At 43.9% G+C, this 12,499-nt stretch overlaps 1 protein-coding gene across 2 annotated transcripts in view; it reads right to left on the reverse strand.

Annotated features, from left to right (window-relative positions):
• Nucleotides 1-6,153: 6,153 nt before the first annotated feature.
• The window catches only part of CARD11 (caspase recruitment domain family member 11), a 97,893-nt gene continuing 91,547 nt past the window's right edge, over nucleotides 6,154-12,499 (reverse strand). For both annotated transcript variants that reach the window (XM_053364831.1, XM_053364830.1), the window contains exons 23-24: nucleotides 8,709-8,824; nucleotides 6,154-8,065 (exon numbers count right to left, since the gene is read on the reverse strand). In XM_053364831.1, the coding sequence (XP_053220806.1) occupies nucleotides 7,861-8,065; nucleotides 8,709-8,824 (321 nt within the window). In that variant the 3' untranslated portion in view covers nucleotides 6,154-7,860. The remainder of the gene's footprint in view (nucleotides 8,066-8,708; nucleotides 8,825-12,499) is intronic.

Genomic DNA, 12,499 nt, shown 5'->3' on the forward strand with positions numbered 1-12,499 from the left:
GTGGGCTATAATAATAATAATAATAATAATAATAATAATAATAATAATAATTTATTATTTATACCCCGCCCATCTGGCTGGGCTTCCCCAGCCACTCTGGGCGGCTTCCAAAAAAACATTAAAATACTGTAATACATCAAACATTAAAAGCTTCCCTAAACAGGGCTGCCTTCAGATGTCTTCTGAAAGTCTGGTAGTTGTTCTCTTTGACATCTGGTGGGAGGGCGTTCCACAGGGAGGGCACCACTACCGAGAAGGCCCTCTGCCTGCTTCCCTGTAACCTGGCTTCTCGCAGGGAGGGAACCGCCAGAAGGCCCTCGGTGCTGGACCTCAGCGTCCAGGTAGAACGATGGGGGTGGAGAAGCTCCTTCAGGTATACTGGACTATATACTGGGCTACCTTGTCCCAGATGATCTTTAGACCCCAGCAGCTGAAGTCAATGCTTCCACTCCCACAGTTAGCTTCATCTGCTCTCTCTTGAGCTTCCACGGAACGGAATAATAAATTGCGCTGCTTAAGAATCCTAATTTTCCAGCAGCAGCTTGGCCTGGTCTGCTGGGCCGCATGATACAAACATTCTGCATTCCTGCAGCTCCATGATTAGTCTACTCGATGTGTGTAAGGTAGATTGATCATGTGGCCCACGATGGCAACCCAAGGCCATGAATACAGATCAGCAGGATCTGCACAGAGAAATATCTAAGTCGGCTGTTGATGCATTTACAATCGCTGGGGCTAATCTCCATTTTAACTTGGTAGGAGGGAGAAGAAACATTCTCACTTTCCTCCCCCCCAAATTATGCTCTCTGCTGTACCAAATACAGAAGGAGAGAGAGAAAGGAAGAGAAAGATTGAGGGGCTAGCCTCCAGCCAGCATGCTGGCACCAAAGGAAAATCAAATACCATGATATAAAGTTTGTGGGGAATTCTTACAAGCGACAAATCCCTTATGTGCTGAACTGCACAATCCTGGCTTTATATAATACAAAATCATTTGATTAGCTGGCCAAAGCAGATTGGTAAATCCGACCATAACCCCTTGAAAATGGACTTGAGACTTACACCAGCTGGATCCTTCAGATGGAGAATGAATGATGCATTGTTTAGAGACCAGGAGATAGTGAAGAAGGCCCAAAAGACGATGAAAGACTACTTTGAACTAAATTTGAACACTTCGGTGGAAAAAAAAACAATCTGGGACGCAAGCAAAGCTGTTATGAGAGGGTTTCTGATACAGCAGAATTCTATTAAGAAAAAACTCTGGAACGGTAAAAAGGACAAGATCTTGGAAAGGATAAAAGACGGAGAGAAAAAGTTGAGACTAAATCCAAAATCAAAAGAAGTTTTGAGAGAAATAAAATTCCATCAAGCACAATATGCAAAACTGATAAATCAAGAAGTTGAATGGAAAATCAAACAGATGAAACAAAGATCATTTGAATCGGCAAATAAATGTGGGAAGCTGCTATCATGGCAGCTGAAAAAGAGACAAAAACTGAACTTTGTTACCAATCTAGAGGTTGAAGGAGAATGTATTCAGAAACCAGAGGAAATTAGAAAGTGTTTCCAGAGATATTTTAAAAAATTGTTTTCCCAAGGACCCCAAGTGGAGACTGAAATAAATAAATTTTTAAAAAGCTATGGCCTACAAAAACTAACACAAGACAAACAAACTGACCTGAATTATAAAATAACCCAACAGGAAATCGAAAATGCCATTCAGAACATGCAACTAGGCAAATCCCCGGGCCCAGATGGACTTACCTCCAAATACTATAAGATATTGAAGGAATACCTGACTCAGCCATTGATGGAGGTATGTAATCAAATTATGGAAGGGAAGGGGGCACCAGAATCGTGGAAAGAGGCATTCATCACTTTGATACCAAAATTGGAATCTGAAAAGACTCAACTTAAGAACTACCGTCCCATCTCACTCCTAAACGTGGATTACAAGATCTTTGCTGACATTTTGGCAAATAGATTGAAAAAAGTCTTAAATGGAGTTATTCATAAAGACCAAGCAGGCTTTCTCCCTGGCAGGCATTTGTCAGATAATACTAGGAACATTGTTGACGTTCTGGAACTTCTACAGACAAATTTGAATACAAAAGCAGTTTTGATATTTATAGACGCGGAGAAGGCCTTTGACAATATATCTTGGAAATTTATGAAGAAGAATTTGGAAGGGATGGGAGTGGGAAGGGCGTTCCAAAATGGCATAGATGCAATATATTCAGAACAAAAGGCTAAATTGATAGTAAACAATGTGGTGACAGAAGAGTTTAAAATTGAAAAAGGAACACGACAGGGGTGCCCCCTATCACCCTTGCTATTTATTTCTGTCCTTGAGGTTTTGCTAAATTTGATCAGGAAGGATCAGCAGGTGGAAGGAATACAGGTCGGAGGAAAACAATATAAACTGAAGGCCTTTGCAGATGACTTGGTTTTGACATTACAGGAGCCGGTGTCCAGCACAAAAAGAGTATTGGAATTAATTTCTGAGTTTGGTCGGGTGGCGGGATTCAAGTTAAACAAACAAAAAACTAAGGTTTTGGCAAAAAACTTGACACCTTTAGAAATAGATGGGTTTCAGAAGGAAACAGAACTAAACGTTGTTAATAAAGTGAAATACCTGGGGGTCAACTTGACTGGGAAAAATTTGAATTTGTTTAAAGATAATTATGAAAAATGTTGGTCTGAAATTAAAAAGGATCTAGAAATCTGGTCAAGATTGAAACTTTCCTTGTTGGGAAGAATTGTAGCAGTAAAGATGAATGTATTGCCAAAAATGCTGTTTCTGTTCCAGACCCTACAGATCGTGGACAGAGTGGAATGTTTTGGAAAGTGGCAGAGGGACATTATGAAGTTTGTCTGGCAGGGCAAAAAGCCCCGAATAAAATTTAAAATATTAACAGATGCAAAGGAAAGAGGGGGTTTTGCCCTGCCGGACTTAAGGTTGTATTATGAAGCTGCATCCCTCTGCTGGCTGAAAGATTGGTTTTTGCTAGAAAACACTGATGTCCTAGATCTGGAAGGGTTCAACAATGCTTTTGGGTGGCATGCATATTTGTGGTACGACAAGGTAAAGTCTCATAAGTTGTTTAAAAACCATATTGTAAGGAAATCTCTGTTTTCTGTCTGGACTAAATACAAGGACTTATTTGAAAACAAGACTCCGAGGTGGTTATCACCGATGGAGGCTAAAGCCACAAAAATACTTAATATGGGGGGTGGCTGGGCAAAATACTGGGAAATAATAGAAAGAGTGGGTGACACTTGGAGGTTGCAGAGCTTTGAAAAATTGAAAGGGAAGGTGCGAGACTGGTTTCACTATGCCCAAATTTTAGAGATCTTTAAAAAAGATAAAAAAATTGGTTTCCAGGTGGAAAAATCAAAATTAGAACTAGAATTACTTGAACCTAAGACGAAAGTGCTTTCAAGAATGTACAACTTGCTGCTTAAATGGAATACTCAAGATGAGACAGTCAAATCAGCCATGATAAAATGGGCACAAGATATTGGATACAACATTATGTTTGAGGACTGGGAAAGGTTATGGACCACCGGTATGAAATTTACGGCATGTAGTGCCTTAAAGGAAAATATTATGAAAATGATGTACAGGTGGTACATGACCCCAGTCAAACTTGCAAAGATATACCATTTGTCTGATAATAAATGTTGGAAATGTAAGGAGGCTGAAGGAACTTTTTACCACCTCTGGTGGACATGCCCGAGGGTGAAGGCCTTCTGGGAAATGATTTATAACGAGTTGAAAAAGGTATTTAAGTATACCTTTCAGAAGAAACCAGAGGCCTTCCTCTTGGGCATTGTGGGCCAGAGGATACCTAAGAAAGACAGAACCTTCTTTCTATATGCAACGACTGCAGCAAGAATTCTCATAGCTAAATACTGGAAGGCACAGGAGCTACCCACACTGGAAGAATGGCACACACAACTGATGGACTATATGCAACTAGCCGAAATGACTGGCAGAATCCGAGACCTGGGAGAAGAGGCTGCGGAAGAGGATTGGGAAAAATTTAAGGACTATTTACAAAAACATTATAAGATATATGAATGTTAAAAATTTGCTAAGGTTTGAGGTAAATATGCTTCAGTATTGAAATTCGGAGTTGATAGAAACAAAGTTAATGATTGAGAAAAGTTTTAATTTCAGAGTGAATAATTAGATGAAAATACAAAAACACAGGAAACAAGGTATTAATTTGCTGTTTATATTTATTATAAAGAATGCAGGGATGGAGGAGATGGGGAAGTCCAGTGGATGATGAAAAAAAAAAAAAAAGACTTCGAAAAATGAATTTTTTCTTGTTTAATTTCTTTTTCTTTCTGTAAAACCGCTTTTGTTGTGTTATTGATGATGGTTTTAGATTCTGGAAAAAAGCAATAAAAAAATTTATAAAAAAAAAAAACAAAGCAGATTGGTAAAGATCAGCTGTCCAATTTGTTTGTTTTTATCACTGCAGATGCTGAATCCCCCTTTGCCAGCACAAAGCATCATTTACCTTTCATTTTTATTTTTTGGTGTGTGTGTGTGTGTGTGTGTGTAAAGGTAAAGGACCCCTGGACAGTAAAGTCCAGTCAAAGGTGATTATGGGATTGCAGCACTCATCTCGCTTTCAGGCCAAGGGAGCCGGCGTTTGTCCACAGACAGCTTTCCGGGTCATGGGGCCAGCATGACTAAACTGCTTCTGGCACAACGGGACACCATGACGGAAACCAGAGCGCACGGAAATGCCGTTTACCTTCCCGCCACAGCAGTACCTATTTATCTATTAACACTGAGCTGGGACAGAGCAACGGGAGCTCAACCCATTGTGTAGATTCGAACTGATGACCTTGTGACCATATCTATCTATCATCTATCTATCATCTATCTATCTATCTATCTATCTATCTATCTATCTATCTATCTATCTATCATCTATCTATCTATCTATCTATCTATCTATCATCATCTATCTATCTATCATCTATCTATCTATCTATCTATCTATCTGTCTATCTATCTATCTATCTATCTATCATCTATCTATCTATCATCTATCTATCATCTATCTATCTATCATCCATCTATCTATCTATCTATCTATCTATCTATCTATCTATCTATCATCTATCTATCTATCATCTATCTATCATCTATCTATCTATCTACAGTGGTACCTCTGGTTGTGAACGGGATCCAACCCCATTTGCAACATGAGCAGAACGCAACCCCTTGTCTGTGCCGTTTCTGTGCTTTCGTGTGACATCATTTTGAGTGTCTGTGCATGCGTGAGCGGCGTGAGCGGCGAAACCCAGAAGTAACCCTTTCTGGTACTTTCAGATCGCCGCGGGACGCAACCTGAAAATATTTAACCTGAAGCAAACACAACAAGCAACCTTGGCGTTATCACGCTCTAACCAGCACTACGCTCTAACGAGTTATACATTTATAAATAACCTTCGAGGTTTCCTTCCTCTTCAGTGCAGGTACCAACTTTACCAAAACCACATTTGAGTTATTTTGGAGTTCCTTGCATCCTTCCCTCTCAGCTCACAGCCTGTTGCAATCAGCAAAAGGACTAAAAACCGCAGCATTTCCAATGGTGCAATTTATTAAAAGAGAGAGGCAGAGACAGAAAGAACGAAAGAGCCTGTTATTTTTATGTGCTCATAAATGTTTATATAGAAGAAAATATGTCAAGTGACAAGGCAGCTTGCTATGGGCATGTGGAAAAACTCACTGCTTAATTTAAGATTTTTTAAAGTGGGGGAATTGTTCTAGCTGCCAGCTCCAAAGCCCGTGGCAATCTGTATTCTTCAAAGGACTGGACGGGAAGAGTGCACGGTGACTGAACGCGGAGGGCACAATCTGCCAGGCGCAGCTGTGCAACCTTAATTTATTTTAGCCCATTGAGGTGCACAGGCACATAGAAGCACATGGCTGGAGGGCCTGGCGGACCGTTCTGTTTATACTACAGACAGCCAAGGTTTCTAAGGCCAAAGCACTGTGATGTCACTTTAAAAAATTCATGACTCCCACCAAAGAATCCTGGGAGCTCTCATTTCCTACGGGTGCTGAGAGTTAGTAGGAGACCCCTCTTCTCCTCCCGGAACCACAATTCCCAGACTTTCCTGTTACACTGCTCTGAGAAATGTAGTTCTTTCAGGGGAATAGGCGATCTCCCATCAACTCTCAGCATCCTTCATGAATTACAGCTCCCAGAATTCCTTGGGGCACGCCATGACCGTTTAAAGCGGAATCATAGCACTTGCTATGTCAGGTGTGAATGTGACCTAAGGCAAAAGGCATATCTCAGGCATAGACAAACTCGGCCCGGCAGATGTTTTGGGACTACAACTCCCATCATCCCTAGCTAACAGGACCAGTGGTCAGGGATGATGGGAGTTGTAGTCCCCAAACACCTGGAGGGCCGAGTCTGCCTGTGCCTGACATATCTGCACTATGGACTTCAGCTGGTTTAAACAGGAGAGCTCCGGCTAAACCACTCGCCGTTTCTCGTCAACGTTTTTGGCAGTGCTGAGAAAGGCCTTTCCCTTTGCAGCAAGCTTGCGACGTTCCTTGGGGATACACCCATCTATTCATTTGCGTTGCCCTGCTCTCTGTGGACCTTGGCGATGTCATCACACAGTCGCAGCTGATTGGCTATGCCGAGATGTAGCCATCTTGCACTTCGTGATCCCTCACTGGGTGGGACCACGGGGGTGTAATGCTCACTGGGTGGCATCACACATATTATTAATCTATAGAGGAGACGGCAGTCATCGTCGGAGCTGGGGGTGGGCGGGAGAACTCTGCCAAAGCTGCAAGAGCCCCTGCTGTGGGGAGCCATGATGCAGAACAGGGTTGGGGGGAAAATGTGAATGTTTGCAGAGATGAAGTATGTGAAATATTTCTGCTTTTCCAAGATTGATGACTCTTCTATCTGAAAACTGAAAAATGCAGAGTACAGTGGTACCTCTGGTTAAGAACTTAATTCGTTCTGGAGGTCCGTTCTTAACCTGAAACTGTTTTTAACCTGAGGTACCACTTTAGCTAAGGGGGCCTCCCGCTGCCGCCGCGCGATTTCTGTTCTCATCCTGAAGCAAAGTTCTTAACCAGAGGTACTATTTCTGGGTTAGCGGAGTCTGTAACCTGAAGCATCTGTAACCTGAGGTACCATTGTATTCCATGCAGTAGCACAAAACAGCCTTTCCCAAACCTGGGCAAACTCTGGTTGTGATGTTGTGATGCCATGGGGGGCAGGAGGGAAGGAGTAGGACGTTAGGGATCTAAGAATTTTGAGTTCTTTGGTGGAAGTTGTGGCAACCTGGCATGAAACTGGTTATGCATTTTGTAGTGAAATATAAGCGCTGAGCAGCCCAAAACCTCTTCTGTGGAATACATTCATTCATGGTCGGCGTGTGGGGCCTCTCCAAAGAGACTATGTCAGTGCAGGGAGGTGGTGCAGGGTGTGGCCAGTTCTTCCCAGCAACTGCAGAAGCCCTCTTAGTGTGTCTCCCATGTTGAGAACTGCAGGAAGAAGCTTTGAGCTTCTCTTTGAGATCTCCACCCTTCACTCACGGCTGTTCTGGAAGAGGCAAGTGTCAACTCCTCTGAGTGACACAATCCTGGTCGAAATCCTAAAGAGGCATCTGGGATGCCCGTTGCTGTGCGCTCAGAGCCTTTGATTCCTCTCTCACGCTCCACCTTCTGCCAGTTGTCGAGAGTCCCTGCCACTGCTATGGATGGAACCAGGGCCCTACATCAGAGGTATCTCAGAGCCTCCAGCGCAGCTCTTTGAAATGACCAGCTAGTTCCTCATTGTCCGCACCCCCTGTTGGGCTTCACAACTGATCCTCGTCGATCCAGATGGTCTTCTGCTGTTCTTCCCAAACCTTCTCCTTGATGATCCGCAGGAGGTCCTCAATGCTGCTCCAGGCATCGGCCTCCAAAGAGGAGTAAAGGCACGGCAAACCCTCCAGTTCTTTTTCATTCTGGCGGCATGTCCGTAATAATTCGTCCTCAACCAATGGGTTTGGGAGCAGCTTCCTGTTTCATGCAAGGAAAGCAAAGGAGATATGCATTTAATACGTATGTATGTGCACACAGCCTCTTTTTCCTTCCATTCGAACAAATCCCCCAACTTCTTTTCGCACTCCTGAGCCAACCCCCTCCCCCACAAAAAAGCAAAATACTAGGAAGCGTATAGGCCTGATTCTTTCATGAATGCACCTGTATGACACTTAAGGGTGGGAAAATATGTCAGTTTTGGTTCCTTTTAGCTTCTCATTTTTCCAAGTTTAAGTTCCATTCCCCACAGCTTCAATTAAAAAAAGAAATCCTCATGAAAATTCGCCAGTACTTTCATGTGAATTTTGCACGACACAATTTTGCAATCCAACTTCCCCGAATGCAATGCGGTTTGTATCGTGCATTTTTTTTACAATCAGTTTTGGGCACACTTCCCAGAGTTCTCTGTGAAGAAGGATTAACTGTTAAACCACTCTGAGACTTGTAGCTCTGGGAGGGAACTTGTGGGTTATCCAAACAGCTCTCGGCACCTTTATCAAAGTGCTCCCAGAAGCCTCTGGGGGAACCCACGACAGTTTCAAGTGGTAGGATATTGCTTTAAACAGGTGGCGTGAAAGTGGAGCCATGTGCGTTGTGAATGTGGTATTGAATTGCACCATACCTGAACTTCTTGATATTTTTTTCCGAGACTTTAATAAAGAGAACAATAGGATATATCCTGGCTTTGATTAAATCCTTTGTGCAGCCGATCCCAGCTTCAAGCAGGCAATGTTTGTTCTGTAAACAGGAAGTCAGGAAAAGGACTTTGGTATGCACATCTTGGGGCTTGTAAGCACACAATCTCAAGCAGATCAGGGCAATTGTCCTTCTGATCAAATGGCTTTGTGCGTCAACCTTCCCTTTGAAGTTGGCCAAGAACTTGCCCCTCTTGTCCTTTAGCTCGGCTATTTCTACCTACAAGATTCGCTCTTCCAGCTCTGTTCTCTTAAATGACTCTGCCCATCTTCCTCTGCGTCTCCTTAGGCCTGGTACCCCCACCACCCTCACGCAGCCACATCTTGCCAAACTCATCTTTACCACAAGGCCGTTGTGGGGACCCAGGAGTGGGGAACCCCCCAAAGCACAGCTGCTGGAAACCACAGGAGTGGAGAGTTGCTCTTGTGCTCAAATCCTGTGTGTTGGTTTCTCACAATAGCCGACTGTTCAGCCACTCCGAGATGGACCACTGGACTGATCTGGCAGGCTCTTTTGAAGTTCTCAGTCTATGGCTGGTGCCAGTTCTGTGGCTCACCCCAACCCCTGACCCCAACCCTCCATAAAGCACCATGTTACTTGGGTGATGCTGCACCACTAAAGATTTTGGCATTCCATCGACAAAACCCATCCTTTCTCTCACCACGGGATAACTTGCTGCAAAGGCCCCCTTTCCAAAAGAGAATTAACTGATCTGAAGGCGGGGATTATGTCAAAATGAAGGTAGCATGTACCAAACTTACCGACATAATTGAACTTTGTTTGCTCAGTTGCAACATGTTCTGTAATTACTTCTCAAAAGAAAGAGAAAAACCCCCCACCACTCTCGTCTGGCTGTTTGTTCCCTGCTGCGTAACAAGCATCCAGCATTTCATGCCATCTGTTTGGGTTTGACATTATAATCTTTGTTCTACACATCATTGTCTCTTTCTGCAGCTCAGACCCTCCTTTTGTGTGTGTGTGTGTGTGTGTGTGTGTGTGTGTGTGTAGCTCTCTCTCTCATTAACAGGTTCCCATCCTTTCCATATCGGTGCATGAAAACCCAGCGAATGAAACCTAAAAGTGAATTTGAGAACTGAAGGGTGCTTGGCTGTGTCAAGGCGGAGCACGCAACAACGGACTGAAAAAAAAAGTGGAGGGAGAGTGAAAGAGAGAAGGGAGAGCTGATAATGGAAAAAAGACGATGAATGGAAAGAGAAAAGATTAATTGTGAAGAAAAGTACATTTCATTATCAAACTAGGAAGAGAGTGACAGAAAAGAGAATAAGAGAAGGATCCCACACCATTCTATGTATCTTCCTATATACATAAAAACGTAAGGCTGTCATCACACAGCCTCCATTGAAGGATTTGTATTGCTGCATCACAGTCCTAGATGTGCAAGAAGTCAGAGCGCAAACCCCACTGGAAGATTTCTAGAGCAACATCAGGGTGAGGCAGAAGAGCAAAAGAGAAGGCAGGTTGTACAACACCAGTGGTTTAAAGTGGTGGCGGAAAGTGGTGGTTTAAAACAGCTGCAAAAGTTTGGGTAAAGCAGGGTTGGAGGGAACTGACAGGGAACAATGGCAGAGTTTTGTGTCAAGTACCTTCATATAATGGAATATTTGAGAAGGGGAAGCACTAGGAGGTTAATGCGGTGGAGTGAAGCTTCTAGTCTAGTATATGTATCTGCAAATAGTGAACTATGAGCATGTATTTATGTGGACAAAAGGGCACCACCAAGGCAAAAGAAGAGAGTAGCAGCAGGTTTGGAGGAAACTCAAGATTGGCAGAACTACAACAACATTCTTCCCCCAAGGGGGAGGATCCAACAGGAACTGGGCATGCTTAGTGAGCATGCTCCCCTACTGGGGTGGGAGTGGAATGGAGTATTCTGGAAGGTGGTGTGGCTAAATGGCTGGAACGTTGCACAGGAGTGCTATGCTGCAACATTCTGTTGCAGGCCCCTATTATTATTATTATTATTATTATTATTATTATTATTATTATTATTTCTTACCTGCCCTTCACTTTAAGGTGGGTTACGGCAATTAAAAAATAAAATATGAAAAACAGTTTTAAACAAGAATAGGGTTATCTGGTCGATGAGATTCTGAAAAGAGACAGTGCCCAAAATTCTGCGGGAGTTTGAGGCGGTTGGGAAGGGAGCGAAAGAGCACAGGGCCTGATAAATTGTTTCATGGTCTAAGAGTTTATCCTGATTTGTGATTAGCACTGCATGTGGTTTATTTAGTCATGTGGCAATGTCTGCTGTCATGCATATTTTCAGTAATTATTCTTCTTTTATGTGGTTTTTTTTGGGCTTTTTTTTTTAAACCTGATGCTCTTCTTTGTCTCTGGAGAATAGTTACAACCTGTTCAGCAGCTGAAACTGAGGGAGGAAACGATGACAGCTGACTTTTATAGGAAAGGGACAGCTGGTAAGCCTTCTTCCACTCTCACCCCAGTTGGGGAGCAATCCCACTAAGAATGCCCAGTGTTGCCCTGGAAAAATACATGCCTAAAATTCTCAGTAGCCATTCCACCCGGCTTCCTCAGAGGGAGGATGGAGTAAGGCTTGGAGGAAACATGACCCCCTAACTGGGCTCCTCCCCCTACTTGTGACTCTCTCCCAGTCAACCATGGTTGCCTCCTGGGGCAGAGGTGTTGGGGTGTCCAAATGAAAACTCAGAGGAGGCAGGTACAAAATGTTCCTCCGGCAGCATGAGGACAAGTCTCCAGAGACCTACACACAAGGGAAATGCCTGATTCCTCAAGTTCTCTGGATCGTGGCCCCGAGGACAGGCCAGGAAGGGGTGAGACAGCATTACCAACTATTATAAGCGGCTCCCTTGAAGTCTAAGCAGTGCTGAAGCCTCTGTTCTCTCTCCCTCTCCCTCTCCCGGGACACCTATTACAGTGGGGGCTCGCCAATGTGGTGCCCGTGGGCACCATGGTGCCCTTGAGGTCTTTCGCTGGTGCCCCTGAAGTCTCTGAGCCCCCCTCCTTGGTTATGATGTGGTTAGTCTCTCCCCTCCTTGAAAAGCATATAGCAGGGGTCAGCAACCTTTTTCTGCCGTGGGCTGAGACCATGTGGGGGGCCGGATTATATTTTGGGGGGGAAATGAACCAATTCCTATGTCCTACAAATAACCCAGAGATGCATTTTAAATAAAAGGACACATTCTACTCATGTAAAAACATACTGATTCCCAGACTGTCTGCAGGCCGGATTGAGAAGGCGATTGGGCCAGATCCGGCCCGCGGGCCTTCGGTTGCCTACCCCTGGCGTACAATGTAAAGGAGGAAGTTGTGACTCTCTTTCCCACGTCCTCTTTCAGCTCTGCATTCTTTCCAGTGCTCAGATGAATTCTATTGGACCTGACTTATGCACAGATCCCTTGGAAAAATGAACTATGAGTGTGCGCACGCACTTTTTCTTCTTGGGCAGGGGTGATCTGGGGGAGTGAGACGGGATCAGAGTGGTTAGCGCCCATGCCATGCCCCATGTGCTCACAGGCCTAAACAGGTTGGTGACCCTTCTATTAGAGTGTTTGGGAAAGATGAAAACCTCTAGTTGGTGGGAGGGTGGAAAATTGTGTGTGTGTGTGTGTGTGTGTGTGTGTGTGTGTGTGTGTGTGCGCAAAAGGCAGTTGGCAGATTCAGAAAACACAGAGAGAACTGGGGCACCTGCACATGTCTTTTTCTTTTTCTAATGTA

Source organism: Podarcis raffonei, chromosome 14 (genome assembly GCF_027172205.1).
Source record: "Podarcis raffonei isolate rPodRaf1 chromosome 14, rPodRaf1.pri, whole genome shotgun sequence".
In the NCBI taxonomy this organism is placed as follows: Eukaryota; Metazoa; Chordata; class Lepidosauria; order Squamata; family Lacertidae; genus Podarcis; species Podarcis raffonei.